Raw genomic sequence first — 24,339 nt, forward strand, 5'->3', positions numbered from 1 at the left:
TATTGAGGTCCCCCATTATCAATAATTCACCCCCCCCCCCGGGTATTTCCGTTGCCATTCGTTAATGAGTTTACACATGGTTTCAAGACAAGGTTCTAACATGCTGATCCAGTGATGCCAATATATATAAGAACTAGAAGATACAGAGGAGTACCTCATCCCACAAACCCAAATGACTGTAGAAACCTTGAAAAGTGTTTATTATTCAGTCTGTGAACACCTGTGGTGGATAATAGTTTCTACAAATTCCCCACCTCTGCTAACTTGTCAGGTCCAGCGATAGGATTGTGAAGGATCAGCTGAAACCCACAGACCTATGTGAATGTCTAGCCTGCAATCTCTCTAATTACCAGTTGCGCCCCGGACACACCTGGGGTAAAGGGGAATTGAACAAAATAACAAGCTTAGAGTCTGACCTCTCACTCTTTTCGTGTCTTCTGGAAATCTATAGAAAGCACAGGTAGATTGGTTGTGGCATTGGTTGTGGCATGTCAGTTCTAGTCAGCAATTAGTTTCTTTCTAAGATATCCAGATCAGCCACCTCCCTTTTCTAACCATTACCTGATCACCTCTGTGAAGCGCTGAGAGGTGCAGAAAAAACAAGGGGATCCCCAGTAATCATTTTGAGATATGAATGTATCTACCCCTAAGTTCTACTATAGCTTCAGTTGCTTGTGCTGAGTTACTAGTTGTGCTCACTGTATTGTGGTATGTCCCCCAAACTATGTACAACTGTCTTCAATTATTTAAATTCCACAGTTCATTATACATGAATGTTTGGCTGTTCCTTAGTTTAATTATTTAATTCTGTACCCCTTTAGAGAGTGTGGGTGGTTCTCTCCCAGAGCAGTCTAGCACACCAGCACTGTGAAGTTTCAACAAGGCGTTTCATTAAACAAGTATTTCCTACTGAATTAAGGAACGACCTCCGTGCACAAAGGGGTGCTATGACAGGGTTGTTACCCTGTCAGGGAGTGAAAGGTGAGATGGGGGCACCCCAGACTCTGAGACCCACTTATGTTTTATGCATGTGGATACTGGTGTCTCCCTCTGTCGCAAAATGCCTCCCACCACTTTCTATGGCCAGCGTTCTCGGAATCACCCAAAAAGACAGAGAAAAAAAGACTGAATGGGAGATTTGGCCGAATTTTGGCTGTTCAAAAAGTCAAAACGGCTGAAAGTTTCGACTAAACCCCCCATTCAGTGGCGGGGGCTGCAGGGGTGTCCCCCACACTCTTGCTCACTATATTGGGAGTGGGGCTTGCAGGGGAGTCCCCCACAGCTGGTCCTGAAAAAAGAAAAAAAAGAAGAAAAAAAAGGAAAGAACCCTGCAGCGCTGGTTCCCGATCACAGAAGTGAAAGTGAACAGGAGTTGCAGGGACAGAGGGAGTCGGCGGCACACAGCGAAGTGTCAATCATGTCAGAAATGCTCAGGGGAGAAAAGACCAAAGGTTATTTTGAAAAAATAATCTTCAGTCTATTCTCCCTCAAACATTTCCGACACAGACTTTCAACCCCGGTCTGTGTTCTCTCTTTCGCATTTCAGAATTCCATCTGCTACAGTGCACCTGGGGGTAACTGAGAAAACCCAGAGCCAGCAGAATGGAATCAAGGACAGCCAGGAAATGGAACTGGAATTTGCCTGCCAAACAGAAAAAAGACACCTAGCACCCGACCACACAACCCCATATTGACCCCAGGCAAATTGGGGGCCAGAATAAAACAAACTGGCAGTGAAGCGAGACTGCAGGGGGACAGAAGAGACACAGAAACTGTCTTCAAGAATTGGCAACAAAACTCACCACTACCTGCGGAAAGCCACAGGAAGAACTAGCAGCCTGAGTCCCTGGTTGCCACCACACCAGAAATTGGTTCCATAACCATGCTGGAAAAGATGGAGGGGCTTAGAGGGTTTTTTAAAGCCTCTCATCTGTGTAACTCAGTCACTTGAGAAAATTCTGCACAGATTGGTTCCTAGAGTCAGGTGAGCACTCAAGGTCAATAGAATGGAGAAGGTGGTGATGGAACCAGCAGGACCACAGTATAAAAGGACATATAATGCAAGGCTGAGTATGGGTTGTTTGGGTGAGGTGAGAGGAAGAAGAGGCAGATCAAGAGAGAAGGAATGACAGTGCAGAGGAGCATGGAGGTGTATTACTCAGGTAGTGTGCAAGCTAAGGTATTTGTGATGGAGTGTGAAACTGTCAGGCTCCCTTACTTCTGTGAGTTTCCAGGTTATTAGGCATAGATACTGGAGTCATGATTAAAGTAGGTATGGGCTTTGATTGCACGTTTGAAAATTACCTTAACAACTATTGCAGGCATCAGATTCTGTCCCTATCCAAGATGGTGAGGCAGCGGGACAGCAGTGATTGGCTGGGAGTCCTGTGAGGTAGTTTGGAACCTTGGAGGAGGTTCTCAACTGCCATTCAAGTCACACATCAGAGTGGATGTCATTCAAGTCACACATCAGAGAGGATGTAACTGCAGAAAGCTCCCAAGTATTTGAAGAATTGAAGTCTACAGTCATTCATTGTATCCAGAGAAAAAGACAGAGGAGATGTTACACCAAAGATCAGTGCCAGGAACAAAGTTACTTTAATATTTTTCTGTTGCAGCAGCATTGAGAATTATATAACTACATGTAGTCCAGCACGAGAATAGCAGGATTAATTGAAGTTTCATATTGTAAATAGACAGCGCTAGCTGGATTGAAAGCTAAAGTTTGTTTATATCGCCGAGTCGGCAGCGTGAGTTCATAACATCTGATTGATGCGTGCACGCGTAATGAGAAGCAGACAGAGGCCTAGCGCGTGTGTTAAACAGATGACAGAGCAGTCGCGCGTGAGCAACAATATGTATATAGTTAAATTTCAATTTCTTTAAAAACCGTTTGCAAAGGGTCTTTTCTTTTCGTTTGTGCTATCATATCAGATTCACTCACTTCAGAGTAAAGCACCTGAAGTCATGCCGTACGTCAATAGGAAGCTTTATTTAAACTGCGTGAGAGCCCCGGTCTCGTTTGTGACACACAGCTGATCACTCGGAGCTCATCGGATTTCCAACATTATTTTTTTCGTTAATTTCACAGCGCGCCATGGCAAACAGAGGCGGCACAGTGTATGAGAGCCCCGGTCTCGCTAGTGACACATAGCTTATCTTTCGGAGCTCGTCAGAGTTCCTAAGTATATTTACTAGTCAATTTCACTTGCGCGCCACGGCAAACGTAGGAGGTGCAGTGAAGGAGTTGGTGAAAATACGCTGATTAGAACCTTGTCAGTTTCTCTAAGTGCCATGTCTCCGCGCGAGGAATAGAGACAAATTCAAAAGCCAAGACCAAAGGGAAAATCATCCAAAGGATTTACTACGCTGTGAATTCAGTTCATGAACATAGAAATAAATATTTCAACATTTCTTCATGTAAATTAATTCTGTTTGTAGGCTTTTCAAAAGCAAAATATAAAAACAAGAAAGAAGAACAAGAAAAGAGCATATGAGCTACTGAGCTATTTATGAATTGCCTTACCAGTAAACTAAGAACTCTTGAATTGAACTGCCATTCAACAGTGAAAAGAGTTTAGTAATAGAATTTTGACTATTCTAGAACTGTGGGTGACAACCCTAAACTCAACAGAGAAAGAGCATAAGAGCAGTCAATTCCCAATCCACGAAGACCTCCTAGCTTTGGGCAGAGATAGTCAGGTAAGGTTGGGGATTAGAGGTTATTTATTTAAAGGTATGAGTTAGATATATCAAGAAGTATAATCAAGATGTTTAATTTGCAGGTTATTCTACAGAGAGAGACAGAGAGGATCAGGAGTTGAAAGCAGTAGAAGAAGACCTAACCATTTGTTGTTTTATCCACTTCCCCTTTCCCCCTGGCCTGGTCAGTTCAATAGTTGTATTAAGGACAAACTGCTGAGGAAACCAGATTGGGGAGTCTGGAGAATTTAGCATCTGCTCCTGCAGGAAGACAGCATTGGGAACCTGATCAATACTAGTTTATGAGAGTGAAGCAGTGAATGAGGGAGTGCTTGTGAAGGTTAGGGTAATGGTGAGGGAAGAGTGGAAGATAGGAGTAGGGGAGTGATGGTAGTCGGTAAAGTGAGAGGGACTGGTTGTTGGTAGTAAGAGTAGTAGAGAAGGGTGTAGGAGTGGGGTGTGAGGAGAAGGATGCAGATGAGAAGTGAGGGGTGAGAGTAGTGAGAGTGCATGTATTGGGACAGTGAGCAGGACACTATATTTCTGCGTATTGGGTATGAAGAGGGCCCTAGAGAGATTGGCGAGGTAAGAGGTGAGTAGGGGGTGCATTGAGACATATGGGGAGAGCAGTAGTGCATAGACGAGGGAGTCGTAGTAAAGGGAGTGTACTAGGGATGCATAGAAGGGAGAGTAATGGTGAGTAGGATTGGAAGGTGGAGGTAAACACTAGAAGAGAGAGTGAGGAACATCAGAGGGCTAGAGAAGGAAGTGGCATGGAGTATAAGGAGAGGTAGTGGGTGAAGTAGGAGTGAGGAGAGTAGGGGGAAGTAAGTAAGACCAATATAGAGACATAGAGAGAGGAACAGCAGAACACCGAAGGATAAGACCCCTTGCGGCTTGAGTGTCTGGAAGGCACAACCCATTACTTTACTTCACATTGAAGAACTTAGAGCAGGGGCAACCTGGATTGTTCCCAGAGGGAAATTAGATAGATAAAGCATCTGCCTTTAGACCATCATGACAAGGTAAGACAGAATATTAGACAGAAAGGATCCTGGGGTTGAAGGAGGGAATGGCTTGCACTAGACGACAATTGGAAGGACGGCCTTTGGCAAGCCATCCCTTTCCAGCCCGGTGCATTCAACTGAACCATCTGCCTGTCTATGTATTGAATAATGTACCCACTGATGAAGTGAACAGTCAATACACATTATTCTGTGTTTAGCTTGTTAATAAAACCCTTGAAACTTCCTTGAGACTCCCTGAGGTACTAAGGCCATCTGTTACAGCTAGAAGAGATGTACCATAGGAGACCTTTTGCTGTGCTTTGAGGTGATCACACTGACATTTGGAAGCTTGCATGCTGCACCCCCTCATCTGGGAGATGGGTAGTCAGGTTCCATGATGAGCTACAGGATAGCACTGTCTCTAAACGCTTTTGAAGCTGTAGTTGAAGATTAGGCCTCGCGTATTGCTGCTCCTGAGAACATTTTACCCATTTAACAGTGGCGATCCTCTGCTTGCACTTGCTGGTTGACTCACACTTACAACAGCTGTAGCAATCACATTTAGTGTCTTTCCCGTTGTTTAATGTCGAGACCTCTTACTAAAAACAATATTTTCTGTACAACTATGAGCACTTCCTGAAAATCAATTGCCAGCACCAAAACTATGCATTCTCCACAGACTTTTCAAACAGTAGCTACAGATTTAACATCCCACCATAATTTTCTGGAACGTGTCCCACAAAGTACAGTCTAATTGAGCTCTTTGATCCTCATTGGGTCATCAGAAGATCCATGAGACCTAGGATCTGCTTGTCTGTTTGTTAAATATGGAAGTCAGTTATAGAATTCCTTGTGAGGTTCCATATAGCCTGACAAGTAGACTACCCATCAATCAGCTTCTAGGGTATCTCCCTTCATCTGTAAATGAGATAGCTTTACTACCCTAAAAAGGAAAATCTGGGTCAAGGAAAAGAATATCACTTTCACACTTTACACTGCTTTCATAACACACCTCAACTACTTGGATTTACCAGCAACTCCTCTTTCTTCTAACAGTAAAACAGCCAACCATCTTGTGCACAACTATCACATGGCTCTTTGTCGTCCTCCTAATTCTGAGAGACCTGACGGGAAAACTGTGAAAACCCCTGACGTAAGGCCTTGCCACAAGGCCGACATAGAGGGGGTGCAAATGAGAAAGCCTGGCCACCAAATGATGTGCATGAACTTCTTCAGCTGGTTACCAGGATATCTCTCCTATACCATATCCTTCACAAATCAATGGAGCTCATTTGCTCTGGTGAGTAATTTTGTTGGTGGGGAGCCGTTACGTGTAGACATACACAGAGCCGGCTGCCTGCCACCAAATTTTGGTCATTTGCATGGGCAGAGTAAAAATGCGCTGGGCAAAAGGCGGCATACACACGTGTACCACGTGTATACTACCTTCATCTCGGTAGGATAGCTCAAGGGCAACGTGCTCGCCTTGGAAGTAAGACGGCACGGAGCACCACAGGTTTGATCCCCAGTTCCGCGCTTATAAACCTCTTGGTATTTAGGGCGTTATAAATAACATATCATATCATTCCACTGTGCAAATTATTAAACGCTGTCTACCATGCTCGCATAGCTAATAGTTACTGTGGTCATGTCTTTTTCAGTCTCAAAAGGACTAATGTACTGTGAGCTAAATGTACTCCTTTCTAAATGTACTTTCCTTTCAATCTGATATTTGTAGTTGACAACCATGCCAATTGCAAAACCTGGTAGTTTGGGGTTAGTCGCCTAGGTAATCTTCACATTTTTGTATTATCTCTTTTACTTTGGTTCAAGGCTTCTATTGCCCTCTCAAAATATTCCCTCATTACCGGCAACATCTACTCAATATTCAGATTGTAAAGTTCCTCTACCACTGGCTCCCGTAGATAGCAAGGGTGAAACTGCTGATTGCAGAAAAAAGGTGACAAGCTAGTGGAATCTTTAGTGGAATTGTTATTGCAGAATTCTGCTGGCCAAAGTTGGTTCACCCAACACTATCCCGCCCTGAGGTAACTTATAATATATTTTTCCAACTCATGATTTACCCTCTCAGTCTGGCAATTAAATTGAGGGTGATACCCTATCATTAGACTGATTTATATTTGCAACTCCTTACAAAATGCTTGCCAAAACAGAAACAAATTGCAGCCTCCTCTCTGACACCATCTGAGTAAGCAGAGTGTGAAGAAGTATCACATTCTGCACAAATCCTTGAGACAAACTGGTTGTTTAGGAATAAAATGCCCTCTTTTTGTTTAGATATCTAATAGTAAGGCTGGGAGGATAGCTCAGGGGTAATGTGTTTGTCTTGGAAGCAAGGCAATGCAGAGCAAAAGGGGTTTGAATCCCGGTCCACGCTTAGAAACTGGTCTCCAGTATTAAACTCATTAACTGTTGCTGATTTCTTCCCATCTGACATGGCATGAGCACAAACCTCACAGGTTTTCAAAAAATTGCTGGTGTTGTCAACTTTGTAGCTTTTCATCTCTCCTTTCTGGTGCAAAGCAAAACATGTCCAGCTTTCTACACCTCCTTTCTCTGTTTTCATTGTTCCTCGTACATGCCTGTAATGCCGTCTTCCACTACTACAGGCTTTGGCTACAAAAGAATACAAAGTATGGAATGTATTGGACTTGTGACTGATTTAAGTGTTGTCTCTACTACTTGATTGACTAGAAGGGTTATAGACCTGAGGATCAGTCATTGAAAACCATCCAGGTACGGTGGTTTCAATGACATTTCCCTAACCATCCACACCCTGGGTGGGCACCTCAGTTCTTTGTCATTACCTGGCAGCTCCAGGAATGTATCTGCTACATCCTTGCCTGTGCTCCTCCTGTATCTTTGCTCCTCAAATGTTCTGCAGAGCACAGGAATGGCACCTACGATGATGTTTCCTCCAGTGGACTTCATCACATGGTAAAATACTATGGTTCCAGACATCTGATAGTTACTGTGTGAATGCACAGATCTCCCGGGTAACTCTACAAGACCTGCAAGCCCAAACAGCACAGTCCTCTTCAATGATTCTTGCTGCTGTTTGAAGCTACGTCCTCATGTTGTTTCCTGTATTATAATAATATTATCGATTTAGATTATTTGGTACTCTCGACCTCAGTCTCTGGTTTGCTGTTTGCACACTACTGACCACAGTCTGTCTCCGGCCTCAGCCCCATAGTGTCCTAGTATAATTGATTTCTGGTTATTCTTTTGACATTTCTTCTGGTCCTCCATCACTTCTTCCTAGGTGTAGCATCTATCCCCCTCTTTTCCTTTCCGACTCCCTTCTCAGTCTCCCCACTTCATACTTTCATGTTCTAGTCTACTGCATCATTTAGTGGCCTCTGCCTACGTCTTTCTGTTTTTGGGCGTCTTCCTGTCTTTGGGCGTGGGTTCCTTTTTTCTCATTTTCACGATGTTGGGCCCTCTCACTTTGCTCATGTCCTCAGGCCATAGAGTTTGGAATAAACTTGCATACTTGCGGTGTTGGGTAATGATCCTGTCTTGCTGCATGCTAAAGTGGGTTGAACTTCTTTTGGTGCCCTTTTGTTGATGAATTAAACTCCACCAACAACATGCCACTGGACCCACAAACCACCAACTATCCTAGTCAGCCACTTAGTTTCCTGGCTTCCTTAGGTTTTCCACAGGTAGTCCAGGGGCCTAATCACTAAATTGGACATCCACCTCTTTCTTTCACATTCTAACTAGTGATAGTACTTTTCCAGCCTGAGATTTAGTTTCATTTGATTTCATTTGAGTCATCTGTATAGTGCATCATGCAGGATTACTGCATCAAGATGCAGATGGAACACTGAACACAAAATCTGGGCGATGGGCCGTCCATATCCCCAACAAAAAAGGGAAGCTTTTACCTATCTACAAAATTACCCTAAATCTTGTAGCAAGCACAACTGAAGAGGCTGTGTGTTCCAAAGAGAGCGCCCAAAAACAGAAATTCTTCTATTGCTCTGAGATTTAAAGCTGGAAAATGGAATTGCCAATAGTTGCTTGTTCTCCAAGCGGAGTGATCTAGATGGTGCATTTAGATCAGCAAGCTCTTGAGGAGCATTACCCTGTACATATTGAAAAACAACGGGCAAAGGACCTTAAAGACTATGCTTTGCTCGACCGGAAGCCAGTGGAATTAGGGAGGAAGACTGTGAAAGGGTCGAAACATGTGTTAGCTGTTTTTGAACAATTGTCTGCTTCTCTTAGAAAATGTTAATAAAATCAAGTAAAAAAAAAAAAATAATAAAAAAAAAAATATATATATATATATATATATGATATTTATAATACCCAGAGGTTTCTAAGCACGGACCCGGGGATCAAACCCAGGCTAGCGCGTTGCCCTTGAGCTTTCCTACCGAGACAATGGAAAGCAATTCCATGAAATAACTGGATATTTGATTTTTTGCAATTAACTAAGTTTTGTGATGTTGAGAGGGAGTTTGGGCGCAGGTGGCCAGGCTGTGTTGTGATGTAGCTGGTAGACTGGTCACAATGCATTAGTATAATCCAGCCTGCAATTATTAAGGGTTTCAACTATTCCGGCAGGACCAGGAAGGAATGATAAGATCTGCTTTAACAAACACAATCTAAAGTAAGAAGCGTTCACAACAGAGATATTTTGTAAATCTATGGTCAGTTCCAATTGCAGTTACCTCCTGTGCTTTCCTTTTATCCCAGGGGTTTCTGTCGTATGTTGGATGATGGGAGAGGTTGTGCGGATGGCTAGCATCACAGACTCACCTGAATACCCGACACTTTACTACTATGATTTCATCAAGTTCGGCCATTACAAATCTTTTCAAAGTTCACGGTTTGGGATCTGGAATAAAGATCTTTTTGGAAATGTGCAACCGTTCAAGAATTATGCTGAAAAACTGTGAATGAATTTGCTGCGTGAGATGACTTTATAAAAGCGCAAGTATATTGGTACATCTTTCTGTTGGTGCCGAACTTAAGTTTTATTAAAGTGTCAAATGTTCTTCCCCGTAGCTGCTCCTGCAAAGGCAGCAAATAAAGAAAAACCCAGGGGGCCGGGGGCGGGCGGGCGTGGGGGGCAGGGTATGAGGTTAGGGGGGGCGGTGTTCTCAGTCTTTTTTAAAAATCTATTTTGACATAGCTGTAAACATACAGCCTTTCAAAAATAAACATCATACAATACAAAATGAAATAAGATACAAAATACAAGATATTATAAAATGCAATTAATGTCATGCAAAATCTTAATACATAGTGAGAATAAAATGTACATTTTTCCAAACAGCATATATCACCTGTTAGCTGTTTGCAATAATATTAAAGCTCTAGGCAATTCATAATTCATAACCTTTTGGATTCATATGAAGAAAAGCTTGCAAATAATCTTCGATCATCCCTTGACCCCATCAATTTTCCAATATACATTTTTTTTCAGTAGGCATAATGCCAATTCCAGTCAGAAATACGTCTATTAGAACTCAAAAGCTTTGTTACGTACTCTTCCCAGAGCAATTATTTGATATGCTGTAACATTTTATGGTGTTCTCAGTCTTAGAGTAACACACAACTTTCTTCCCCTTCTGGCCACCCTCCCCAGATTGACAGGTTTACATGGGTCCTTTTTGGGTCACACATGTAGATACATATGGGCTCTCAAAGGGGTAGGAATATGTGTCAGAATGGCGAAAAGTGGCAAAAGTTAAAAAAAAAAGGCAGAGTGGGTGTGGCTTTTGTTGTACTTGCGCCAAAATGCCCAAGGCCCTTATTCATAAAGCTGGCATGCGCATTTCTTGGTGGCTGTGCAGCAGTGCAAGAGATGCATTGGCGTTGGCCTGTCCCTTTGGATACATTAGAGTCCGGAGCAGTTGCTGGAACTGCATTTCACAATGGCAGGATCTGAAAGGGCCCGTCCTTGTGAAATACACGGCAAAGCAGAGAAGGCATGGCTGACTCTGAGGGATAGCAATGAAAGCGGCTCAGGGGACTATCTTCCTGTATTCGGGGTGTGCTTTAAAATGCTCAGAAACATCCCCCTGTTTGCGCAAAAGTTGGGCATCATGTGTGCCCACATTCATTGGTGAATGGGCTGAACCTTCAAGCAATGAGATCTGCTAGAGCATCTCATCAATTCTGTCCAAACAAGTTTTCATCATCTGAGTGTGCTTCAGAATCTGACCCAGAATCTGACCCAGCGAGTGTGCTTCAGAATCTGACCCAGAGAGTGTCCTTCAGAATCTGACCCAGAGAGTGTGCTTCAGAATCTGACCCAGCGAGTGTGCTTCAGCATCTGACCCAGAGAGTGTGCTTCAGAATCTGACCCAGCGAGTGTGCTTCAGAATCTGACCCAGAGAGTGTCCTTCAGAATCTGACCCAGAGAGTGTGCTTCAGAATCTGACCCACAGAGTGTGCTTCAGAATCTGACCCAGCGAGTGTGCTTCAGAATCTGACACAGAGAGTGTGCTTCAGAATCTGACCCAGCGAGTGTACTTTAGAATCTGACCCAGCGAGTGTGCTTCAGCATCTGACCCAGAGAGTGTGCTTCAGAATCTGACCCAACGAGTGTGCTTCAGAATCTGACCCAGCGAGTGTGCTTCAGAATCTGACCCAGCAAGTGTGCTTCAGAAATTGACCCAGGGAGTGTGCTTCAGAATCAGACCCAGCGAGTGTGCTTCAGAATCTGACCTAGCGAGTGTGCTTCAGAAATTGACCCAGGGAGTGTGCTTCAGAATCAGACCCAGCGAGTTTGCTTCAGAATCTGACCCAGAGAGTGTGCATCTTGCCTGCGTAGACCTGCCAGTCACGGGTTCCAATCCTGGAAAGGCCTAATGAGCCTTGATTCTTTTGAGGTTTACACAACGAGTTCCATTAAAATGGGTAACAATAACACAATTTGACCACTTCTTCCGTTTGTGGGTGTAAATAGTCATCATTATTGAACCCCCCCCCGCCCTCGCGCTACCTGACTTGCAAGACGCTGCCTGCCCCTCTACTCCCCACCACCCAGTACTGCTGTACCCCTCCTCTGTGCCCCTCTGTAGCCTACCAATCGATGTATATCTGTTCTGTTGTTATCTCTGTAAAAGGCTCTGTTATGCATCTGTACTGTTTTGCACCTGTGTAAAGTGTTCCCGTTGTGTATCTGCATTGTGGTATACCCCTGTAAAACGCTTTGTTGCTTCTCGAAGCTAGGTCCGCGCTCAATAAATTCCATAATGATTATTATTTGAAATATTATGTGAGACGTCAACATCTTGAGTAAAGCACCTCGGGACCTGCTTATAAGATAGATTTGATTCTTTGTCTCAATGACTCTAACTTTTCTTGTGACTCTTTTGCAGAGCGATCCTGAAGCACCTGCATTGACGGGCAACGCCTCCGGGACTGCATCTGAAAGGTATGCTGCCTGACATTTAGAGTCTGCCCCTGGAGGTGGGCAGTTTCTCTTCCTCCCTTAAGTTGACAGCCCTAACGTGCCTGCTTAACAAACTGACTGCCTTCTGCATGTTCCCTATAATGCTCATCCGCAAATGAGTGTGAGTTACCGGTCACTTTACCCTGGCCTGATCCATGCATCTCCCATTCCTGACCCTGGGTCTTATGTCTACACTGCTCCCAGCTCCATGCCCGTCTTCTAGTACTCCCACCCAAAAAGCCTGTCTTGCAACCACACCTTCTGTGTAAGGAGACCACTCTGCCAGGCATTTGGTCACGCGGATAGGAATGCAAGACTAATGTGGGGACCAACAAGGTTTTCAGGAAAGAGAAAGAACAGCAGGCTGGGAGGTTGTGTAGTCATAGATGTCATGTTTCAACAGCATACATGCCAGCATGCCCCAAGCCATTCAGAGACGGTAGTCCAGATTTCCCCATTATAATCCCACAAATACAAATCCCAAAACATCTTTATACATAAAGCTGAATGTATGTATGTGTGTGTGTATGTTTGTCCGGTTATACAACTCCACACCGTTGAACCCACTGCTACCAAATTTTGCATGAATTCCTCATTTGTCTATGGCAAGATTGTAGTCTATGTTTGGATGCAAAAGAATCACTCCATACACACCCTCATTTACTGATGCTCACCCCGAATCACTGCAGTAGATCCTTGAAGGAGAAACATTTTGGAAAAGTGTCTGAAGCAAAATGTTCGATGTGCTGGGTATTCCTTTGAAATGAACAAGTTACTTCTTACCTTGTAACGTTCTTTCGACGTGATGTTCCTTCGACGTATTCCTCATCTTAGATATCTCCTTCCAGCTCTGCTGGCCTCGGAAATTTTTTTCTCTAGAGGGCGCTGCGCATCGACGTCCTCCGAGTCGATGTCCCTCGACAGCCGCCGTATCGACGTCATCCTGCCTATAAAGGCCGCGCGCAGCGTCCGTTGCTCAGTTCCGTTTTGTAGCCCACAATAATACTTTCTGGACTAAACTAATCACCCTGAAGGAGCGTAAGCTGCAACAACAAGGGAAGTAGAACTGCGGGGATGGATGGGAGGGTCGATGAGGAATACGTCGGAGGAACATCCCGTCGAAAGAACGTTACAAGGTAAGAAGTAACTTGTTTTTCGAAGGGATTGTGTCCTCCAACGTATTCCTCATCTTAGATAGGCTCCCATAGCAGTATTCTATTATTGGAGGAGGGAGTACTGACTTCACGCTGTCTTCTATTGATGAATAGAATGCAGTACAGCCCTTCCAAACCTAGTCTCTTGACTGGAGGAGGAATCCAAATTGTAAAATCTTGTAAAGGTATGGACAGACGACCATGTAGCGGCCGCACAGATGTCTTTAACCGGCACGCCTCTTTTGAGGGCCGATGAAGCTGCAATACCTGTGGTCGAATGAGCCCTAAGGTTTTGAGGGGGCTCTTTCCCTGCCAGTTTATAACATTCCAGAATGGCTAGAATGATCCATCTGGAAATGGTCTGCTTAGTTATTGGTAACCCCAGCTTGTGACCTGTGTAACCTACAAACAGCTGGTCTGCCTGTCTTATCCTGGCTAGTCTACTGATGTAAAAACTTAAAGCCCTTCTAGGGTCTAGCCTGTGTAACCTCTCTTCCTCTTTCCCCGGATGAGGAGGAGGATAGAAAGATGGTAGGGTAATCTTCTGAGTGATATGGAATTCAGAAACCACCTTTGGGAGGAAATTAGGCTTCACTTGCAGGACAACCTTGTCTTTGTGAAATATTGTGTGAGGGGGTTTACAAGAAAGAGCTTATAATTCGCTCACCCTTCTAGCAGATGCAAGTGCTATTAATAAAACAGTTTTAAGGGTAAGGAATCTTCACGAACAAGAATGGAGTGGTTCGAAAGGTGTGCCCATCAGGAAAGTTAGTACTAAGTTTAAATCCCATAGGGGAACTTGGAATGGTCTTGGGGGATAAACATTGGTTAACCCCTTTAGAAACTGTATTACCAAGGGTAACTTGAAATAGGATGGTTCTTCCGCAGTGCGCTTAAAGATGGATAGCGCTGCGAGATAGCCCTTAATGGTGCCAACTTGAAGGCCTGAATTCGCCAAATATAGAAGAAAGGACAAAACCATTGGTGTACCACATGAAAAAGGGTCGATATTCTGTTCTCTACACCAGCTGCAAAATCTGTTCCAACGGCAGCGGTATAAAGACTTTGTTGCTGGCCTCCTTGCCGAAAGCAACACCTCCATAACATCATCAGGGAGGTCCCAATCCTTGTGCCTCAACCTTTCAGAAGCCAAGCTTGAAGGTTGAGGGTTTTGATGTCTGGATGGAGAACCTGACCTCCCTTCTGTGAGAGTAGGTTCTCTCTGAGTGGAAGTCGAATTGGAGGGCAGATGGACAAGTCTAGAAGGTCCGGGTACCACGTTGTCCTGGCCCAATCCGGGGCAATTAGGATCATGGTTCTCCGGAATCTTCTCAACCTCCTGATCATTTGAGGAATGACAGGGACCGGTGGGAACGCGTACAGAAGCGGAAACTCCCAGTCCACTATGAACGCGTCTCCCAGAGCTCCTCTCGGGGGAAATTCCCTTGAGCAGAACAGATCGCATTTCCTGTTGACGCTGGTGGCGAACAGATCCACCTGAGGGGTTCCCCAAAGGGCGAAGATCTCTTGAAGGACTTTCTGAGCTAGTTCCCACTCGTGGGAGACTGTGCTCTGCCTGCTCAGAGCGTCCGCTGTCAAGTTCTTCTCTCCGGCTAGGTGAACTGCTGATAGAGAGATTCCTTCTTGGATTGCCCAAAACCAGAGCTGCATCGCCTCTCTGCACAGGGGTAGTGATCCTACGCCTCCTCTTTTGTTGAGGTAATGCATGGCCACTGTGTTGTCCGTCATTATCAGGACGTTTTTCCCTTGTACAGCTGGCAGGAACGCCTTCAGCGCAAGTCTGATGGCTCTCAGCTCTAACAGTTTGATATGTAGTCTGGACTCCGATGGAGACCAACGACCGCTGATGGTCAAGTCGTTGGCGTGGGCTCCCCACCCCGTGAGTGAGGCATCCGTGACTACTGTTATCTCCGGACAGGGTTGCCAAAACTGTTCTCCTCTCAGAATGTTCTCCTGACAGGCCCACCACTGAAGGTCTCGAGCCACCCTGTCGGGAACCTGAAGAAGATCTGTCATTCTCCCTGAGAATTGTGACCACTGAGACCTCAGTGCCCACTGGAGGGATCTCATTCTCAGGCGAGCCTCTGGCACTAGGAAAATGCAGGATGCCATGAGGCCTAGCAACCTCAAAAAGTCGAAGGCTGGGAGACGTTGGGCATCTTGGAACTTGGTAACCATCTGTAGAATATCTTGAGCCCTCACCTCTGGTGGCGAGGCTTTTCCCAGGGAAGTGTCCAGGATCGCTCCTATGAACTGGAGTCTCTGCGATGGTATCATTTGTGACTTCTTTAAATTGAGGGAGAAGCCCAGTCTGTGAAGGGAGTGGCACACGTGATTTAGCTGGATCTGAGCTTGTTCCGAAGAGACAGCCCTGATCAACCAATCGTCCAGGTAGGGGTAGACGTGAATCCCTTCCCTCCTTAGACTTGCCGCCACTACCGACATTAACATGGTGAAGACCCTCGGGGCGGAGGTCAGCCCAAATGGCAGCACTCGAAATTGATAGTGAGAGTTGCCAATTGCGAACCTCAGGTATTTCCTGTGTTTGAGATGGATAGGCACATGGAAATAAGCATCCTGAAGGTCCAGAGATACCAACCAGTCCTGGAACTGAAGGGCCTGGAGGATCTGAGAAAGAGTGACCATCTTGAATTTGTCTTTCCTGAGGAATTTGTTCAATTCTCGCAAGTCCAAGATGGGTCTCAGTCCTCCGTCTTTCTTTGGAATGAGAAAATAAGGGGAGTACCAGCCCTTGTTCCTCTCCGCTACAGGTACCGGTTCTATGGCACCTTTCTCTAGCAGGTCCAAAATTTCCTGCAAGAGGAGCGGATCTGGAGCTTTCTGAGAGCTGATCCCCGGTGGATGACTCTGAGGTATGCGTAGGAGAGGCAGGCAGTAACCTTGGGCAACTGTTTCCAATGCCCAAGCATCTGACGTGATAGCCTGCCATTCCGCCAGACGTTGACTCAACCTGCCTCCTACAGGTGTCCTGTGAGGGAAGTCCTCTGAGTGGTTTTGGGGCGGCTGATGCGGATGCCGATGGTAAAGAGGCACCTGCTGTTGCTGTGGCTTTTGAATATCTACCCTGTCCACCTCGGGTAGTTCTTCTTTGTCCCCTTTGAGCCGGTCGTCCTCTACCTCTTCCGAATGCGGAGTAGAAGCGAAAGGACTTGCCCCTCGCAGAGGTTCCTGTGGGACGAAAAGGTGTCTGACGGATTGCAGCGCCTAGGGATTTTGCTGCTGCTTTTGAAGTTTGCAGTTTCTCTAAACTGTCATCCGCCTTTTTCCCGAACAAAGAAGAGCCATCGAATGGCATGTTCAAGAGCCTGGCTTGCACATCAGGGGCAAAACCAGACTTTCTCAACCAAGCGAATCTCCTGGTTGTTGTACTTGCCGCCATTGCTCTGCTGATACTGTCAGCCGAATCAATGCCCGTCTGGAGGGATTCGCACATAGCGTCTTTACCGTCCTGTATGATATTTAGGAACGCCTCTCTTTCTTCTCCCTCCGGGATGCAGTCAGCCGCTGTAGAAGCACACTCCCAAAGTGTATGGCTGAATCTAGCAAGGGTGCAAGTAGCATTAATAGATTTTAACGCCATGCTACATGCCGAAAAAACTTTATTTGCCATAGCCTCATATTTTTTATCGTCCCTGTCCTGTGGGACGCTAGGGTAAGCAGTCTTGATGTCAGTAGAAGATGCTGGCTGTACCACCAGACTTTCTGGTGATGGGTGTTTGGACAAAAACGTTGGGTCTGCAGAAGATACCCTGTATTTAGTAGACAGTTTTTTATTTACTGCCGGGATGACATCTGGGGTTTCCCAGTTCGTCATGATTTTCCTTTGAAGAGCTTTATGAAAAGGCACTGCAGGATCCTCCTGTGGGCCTTTGTCAAGAATATCCGTGAGGTCATCTTGTTGGAAAGATTGTGAAGGTGCAGACCACCCCATAAACTCTGTGATTCTGGCCATTAAGGCTCTATAGGGGGTTTTAGCATGCTCTCCCGGGTCTGGCCTAGCAAACTCCACCTCAGGGGAAGTGTCTAACCCACTTGCCTCATGTAAGGAATCATGAAGATCCTTTAACCTGCGTTCTTCAGAGGAAAATTCCTCTCTAATTGGGGTTACAGGTCCCTGCAACTCAAATGGGTCTTCCTGTTCAGACAATTCACCCTCTTCCATAATTGAGGACATAGTTCTCAATTGTTCTGAACTCATAAAGGGTGTAAATCCCATTTCCAAGGCAGAGGGTGCCGAACTTGTCATAATCGGCCTCGAAAACGTCGATGTCGTCAACGCCGACATCGAAGGCTTCGAGCGTGGCGTCGAAAACAAAGGCGGAGGCCTCGATGGCCTCGACAGAATTGGGATTCTACTCGACAATCTCGAAGCCATCGTCATCGAGGAGCTGGGGATAGTCACTGGGTGTGTCGTGACCGTGACTTTTCTTGGCGTCGACGCCGGTGTCGACGCTGTCGTCGAGTCGACAGACCCATGTGTCGAAGGTCCCTTCGACAACGGCGTCGAAGACACCGACCTCGGTGTCAATGGAACCTTCGTCGACGGCGTCGACGGAACCTTCGAGGAAGGTTTGGAGGTCATAGTCCTACTCGAGGGTTCGAGACGCGCTCGAGAGGTTTCCTTCGCCGATAACTGCGACTCGCGGCGTTTTTGCCCTTCGGGTCTTTCGACCAGAGCATCGCTCTCGGCAGTCTTCGAGGGGGTCGAGGCCGCTTTCTCGAAGACGCTCATCATATTTTTGCGGAATTCCTCCCATTCAGCCCGGGAACTATGTTTCGTGGGGCAAGGGATTCTTTTTGGCGAAACAGAGGAAGAGGAAGACGGAGAAGGGGATCTTCGACGTCTCCTCTTCGAGTGCTTCGATCTCGAGGAGTGATGGGACCCACTCCGAGACCTGGAGCGCGAATGGTGACGAGGAGACGAATGTCTCGACTTCGTCGACGAAGAAGAAGCTTTAAAAGTCTTACCTTTCTTCAGCTTCCCCTACGCTCCTTCAGGGCCTTAGCTGTCATGGACATACAGTCCTCGCACTCCGAACAATGGTGTTCAGCCCCCAAACACCACAGACAAACTCTGTGAGGGTCAGTCAGCGACATCTTTTTCCCACAATCTCGGCATTTTTTGAAGCCGGATCGAGGAGTTGTCGGTTCCGACGAGGAAGCCATCGAGTACGGATCGAATAACTCGAAGTAAATAGGTTTAACCTGACAAAACTGAGCAACGGTATTCCGAGGCACTGCGTAAGCGCGGAAAAATGGAACTGAGCAACGGACGCTGCGCGCGGCCTTTATAGGCAGGATGACGTCGACGTCGATACGGCGGCTGTCGAGGGACATCGACTCGGAGGACGTTGACGCGCAGCGCCCTCTAGAGAAAAAATTTTCCGAGGCCAGCAGAGCTGGAAGGAGATATCTAAGATGAGGAATACGTCAGAGGACACAATCCCTTCAAAGTATTACTACTATATGCAGTTCAAAAATGTTTATTAAAGCATTTTTAGAGGGAATTTAAAATAAATGTTGAAAAAATTATCACGCCACTTCAAATATGGGAAATGGCAAGGCTACAGTTTACTTAAGTTTATTCACGAGAAGAGAGCACAATCAATCAATCTTTCTTGGAGCTTCTGAAACACAACAACAAACAGCAGCATGACTTGCCGACCAGAGGACAAGAGCAACTTTCTCCAGGGCACAAGAGACACCAGAGCAAACTGAAGCAAGACTTGCCGACAAGAAGAAACGAGCAGCATCCTCCAGGGCACAAGAGACACAAGAGCAAACTGAAGCAAGACTTGCCGACAAGAAGAAACGAGCAGCATCCTCCAGGGCACAAGAGACACAAGAGCAAACTGAAGCAAGACTTCCCGACAAGAAGAAACAAGCAGCATCCTCCAGGGCACAAGAGACACCAGAGCAAACTGAAGCAAGACTTGCCGACAAGAAGAAACGAGCAGCATCCTCCAGGGCACAAGAGACACAAGAGCAAACTGAAGCAAGACTTGCCGACAGGAAGAAACGAGCAGCATCCGGCAGGCCACATGAGATACCACTTGATCAGGACACGGGCAACGCCGGGTGCCCCAGCTAGTCAAAGATAAAAGCCATCTCACAACTGCGATGTGCTGTGTTGGTATGTATGCGAGAGTCAAGTTTCAAGAGTCCATGATTACAGTAATAAGTTCAACACATCCTATTATGCCCGCTCACATAAATCAAATTTCCCAGCAGCCTCATGTACCCAGGAAACTATCAGGTGCTCCTGTGCAACCATTGTATGCTCCAGCACATTCATCATATGCCCTGGCAATATTAAAAATTGCAGCACTTATATAGCACACTTTACAAACTGGATGACGGTGTTGGTAATTTAGGACATACACCATGCATTATTATTATTATTATTATTATTATTATTATTATTATTATTATTATTATTATTATTATTATTATTATTATTGTAAAACTCATTGGTACTCATTTTGTCAACTTTAAAAGTATGAGATGCTTTGTAGCCCGGCCACAATTCAAACCTGTGATCTTCAGGTTACATACAGATATCTACAGGGGATGCATTAGTCCACTAAAATATCACACCGGCTTAGAGGCCCAGGGCGAGTATAGTCTGTGATGTTCAGATGCAGCCTCATATGCTATGTACATATGCCACAAGCAGACTCATTTGTCTAGTATAGCTTCATATGCCCAGGTACCTTCTCCTATGCCCAGGTACAACTTCATAGGCAGAAGAAGAGCCTCACATGTTAGGGAGAGATTCATAAATCCAGTTACACTCATATATGTCAGGAAGAGGCCATGTGCCAGTAAATCATCACATATAACAAGGTCCATGCATTCGCAACCGCTATCCTGGCTGATTTCACTCCCTCTTCCTTTGCCCGTATGTTGGTCCAACTCTTTGCTTCCACTGCTCTTACTGCCCATATCCTCTACTGACGCCTTTACGCCCTCCGCATCTTCTCCTGTGATCTTGACCTCTTACTTGAAATGCTACAAGATGAAGTTCCTGCCTTCATAATGGACAATCACAACATTAGGCTCAAGAGCTCTGAACGTTACTCCTGTCAGAAGCAGGCTTTGCGAAATTCCATGGAAGCTGAAGGTGGCCCCACAATCCCCCGTGAATCTCCACTGTGTTAAGAGACTTGTTCTAAAACTGGTACACTCTGAACACCCCTCAGGGAAAGTGGTATTGGCCAAAATAGCAAACTCAGACACACTTCAGCGGATGAGATATCTGTAAAATGTAAAATAGAAGAATATGCAATCATAAATCTTCATACTCAAGTGCTAAGCTACTTTCAATCTTTCTAGTTCGTGGAACTGCCTTTACCATAATTACCTATGCAGAGAGCTGAGAGTTATTTTGCTAAAGTACTTTTATTTCTTCTCTGTAGTTGTTTTCCTGATAAGTGCTTTCTATTGATTCTCATAATTCTTAAATCTTCTTTTTAATACAACCTGGATATGCCTATTTATTTATTTTCTTTTTAAATGTTTTCTTATGCAACTAACTACATTCCTATCTGTTAGATACTTTATGTCTTCTTACTAAAGGAAGCCTTATTATTTACATTCTCTATGTTCTGTTCATTCTTCTCTGCTAAATAACTGACTGACTTCCGATATTGTTCTCGAAAACAGTCTTTTAAATCAAATTGAGACCCTACTGTGCCAGGGTGATCGTCCAACATACTTTATTGGTAGACAGGTGTAGGCGGGCACACAATAGATCTCATAAACCTTACTTATAAGTTGACCTACCTCTTACCTTTCTCCAAACCACGCTCTCCTGGGTTCAAGATCACCCCGGTGTACCTCAATGTGACAGTGGTGTGTGTAGGAAAATCAGAAGGGCAGGATCCCAATATACCCCTAAAGCAAAAATGCAAGGTTAGAGTAAGTGGAGCACAAAAGGAGAGGCGGACAAAAGGAATACTGAGGATGGGGTTCAGGTTCCCTAGGAGAGGGCTCTGGATCAGTGGGTGTAGGGACCCACACTACTGTCTGATCTAACCCTTAGTCTGGATAGACGCCAAACTGATTGCCCTCAGTATCAGCATCTTCACTGGCTTCCGGCTGACCTTCTGATGTTCGCTCGGCCTCAGTAGCTGGAGAAACTTCCGGGGATTGAGCCTTCCAAGGATCTTCTTTGGGCCTTTTAGCGCAGAGTCGCTGCTGTCTCATCACCGGCCCCTTGGCAAGTTTTTGATCGATCACCTTCGGTGTCAGCTCAACCTCATCCTCGACTGGGAGCAGGTGGTTCTGGTGCAAGGTCTTGATATTCCTTGTCCATCCTTCCTCTCGCAGCCGATGCTCTGTGATGAAAGGCTGAGACTCCCACTTGTCGCCTAGTTTGTCGTGTCCTCTCTTTCCCAGGCTGTGGATCAACACACAATCGCTAGGCTTCCACCGTCTTCTAACCGGCAGCCTGGGTGAGCTGATATGATATAACCACTGACAAATTGTTTTTGTCCTCTTATTCTATGCCCTGATATACAGGCTGCCCACCAGCGCAGACTAAGGCTAGCCTACAACTTCGGTAGGGCCAGCTAGCACTTTTCTCTGTCCTTTCTCTTAAGCATCGGTTGGATTAAGTGTAACAATTGGGTTGAGCTCTTTGAACAATACATGATAGCCCTCACACGCAATTCTCCTGAAACATACAGAATTTTATCACATTCATAGTTTCCGTCTCACCTTGCACTGTTGGTCATCTACATAGTTTATCTGGTGAGTGCGATCCTCGCCTTCACTCAGTAGTTGGATTTGCTCACACCTATGGCAGAACTGCCAAGGCTGGAGCGGTATGATACGCCGTTGGTTCACTTGGGGCTGCCGTGGGTCTTGAGCACGCCGGAAGAGCTAGTGCTCTCTCTCTCGGGATGGCGGTGTAGAGCTTCTTCCACGCTCTGGTGGCCTGGATGTCATTGCAGGCGGTGGCTTGGCCGGGACCCACTTCAGCTGCATCGGCGGGATGGTATGCGCAACTCTACTTGATGTCTCAGATCATACTCTGGGACAGCGTATGGAGAGACCAGTTGACTCAGTAAACTTTACACTGCGTCTTCCATCCTGCCCTCCAGAGTACGCACCTCTCGGACTATTTCATCAAAGGGTGGTGGTTTCTGGAGCCGTTCTCTGAGTCATAGCTGCAGAAGTAACAGTGGCAGTGATTTGGCTCTGCACATTACCTGTTGCAGCCTGACCAAGTTCAGGCTGTTTGGCTCAATCCCCTTTCGTTGCAAAGGCAGTTGAAAAATCGGCTCGATCTTGGCCAGATATTCGGCGAGACGCTTATCCTATTGGAGGCGGGTGGCGTAGTACTTCACCATCAGCTCTGCACCAGACTCAGTGGCTCCAAATACTCGATCCAGTGTGTACATGATGTCCTTCGCTGTGGGGTCTGGATGCATGGCACAGCCACCTGGATGACTCTCCATGCTGGACCGAGCAGACTCTCAATGACGAAAAACTCCTCTTCTGCCGGTCTGTAGCTAGCTTTTCAGCCGTGTATCATCTGGTTGGACTGGTCCACCCAAAGTTGGTATTTCTCTTCACCCCTCGGGGTTGGTTTTCCCCCAAGAAGGGTCTCAGGCGGATCTAAGGGCAATGCTCAGATGGTGTTGCAATGGCCTTGTCTAACACTTCCTTGAAAGCATCCGCCATGGCGGAAGCGATCAGTGTGGCGCCTCTATCTTCTGGTGTAGCACCAGCCCACGCTATAGGCCCTGGTAAAATAGGGGTGCTTACAGGCGCAGCCAGAATGGCATCTACACTGGGCGCTGCAGGATGACGGGGGAACAGCACTGGGCAAGGCAGGATTTGGGCTAAGCACATGTGGTGTGACTGGTGAACTAGCCTGCAACCATGACTATGGGGCTCATTCAAAATATGCCGGTCCGGAAACAGTGCTGCTTACCGGCACTGTTGTTTCGGACCGGCATACTACGAGTCTACCTGCCGAAGCTGCTGTGCCCAATAGGTCTGACCCTGCCGGAAACAGTGGCCACGGTAGGCAGACCGTCACGGAAGCACCAGCACTGTTAACAACGGTGCTGGTGTTTCCCTGGTGCCCACTCCCATGGAGTCCTATTAGGCTCTATGGGAAAGGGGACTTACAATTTACTGGTGCCTGACTTTCCGATCTGTCGGGGTTATAATCCTCGCTGTTACCAGGAAGTCAGGTGCTGGTAAATCATTACGGGTCTGGTGGCAACCTGCCGATAGCACCAGTACAGTTACCGTTACCGCCGGACCCGTAATGAGGCCCAGAGAGGATAGGGCAAATTGGGTCTCCACCATGGATGGTAAGGCGAGATGAATGGGCTGGTAATTGCCCATAATGGTGCCGGTGCAATCACGAGTTCTGCTCGCGGGTGCCACTCTGCACACCTGGTCAGACCACGCGGGCAGTCCGGTACCGGCAAGCAGAACTCGTAATGTGGCGGAGAGGTAACAACGCCACCAGTAGCACTACCTGCGCCATTGTTGACTTTCCACCACGTTCGTAATGAGGCCCAATGTCTCAGTGTTAGGTAAGTTTATCTAAAGTCCAACGGGTGTGGGTCTTCATAAGACTCATCTCTTAGTATTATGGACCCAACTCTTGATATAGGCCTGCACTACACAAGTTAGTAGAGTGAATGAGCAGCCAGGCTTATCTTAGGAGGGAGTTATGTGAGCTGTAGAGCAGTACAATGAAATCAGTTTACACAGGTATCCAAGTAAACACTTACTCACTTAAAGTTATATTAAAACATATTTATTTATATATACACAAGGCACACTTGCAAATCTAAAATGCAGCAACTACTAATAACATTCAATGTGAAATGGAATCAATTAATATAAGAAACAATAATGCAGGTTACTAACTTTTTCTATGTTTGACATATCCAGCACACAGAGTGACGTCAATTAAGGTCAGTATCAGCACTTGTATATGTCACCTTTGCAAAGTTGAGATGGG

General features: G+C 46.0%; 1 protein-coding gene across 3 annotated transcripts in view; it reads left to right on the forward strand.

Moving 5' to 3' along the window:
• The window catches only part of LOC138504113 (myosin heavy chain, cardiac muscle isoform-like), a 610,907-nt gene that overhangs the window by 370,167 nt on the left and 216,401 nt on the right, over positions 1-24,339 (forward strand). For all 3 annotated transcript variants that reach the window (XM_069624333.1, XM_069624332.1, XM_069624334.1), the window contains exon 16: positions 12,077-12,132. In XM_069624333.1, the coding sequence (XP_069480434.1) occupies positions 12,077-12,132 (56 nt within the window). The remainder of the gene's footprint in view (positions 1-12,076; positions 12,133-24,339) is intronic.

Source organism: Ambystoma mexicanum, chromosome 11, assembly GCF_040938575.1.
Source record: "Ambystoma mexicanum isolate Mex_15411 chromosome 11, UKY_AmexF1_1, whole genome shotgun sequence".
Lineage (NCBI taxonomy): Eukaryota > Metazoa > Chordata > Amphibia > Caudata > Ambystomatidae > Ambystoma > Ambystoma mexicanum.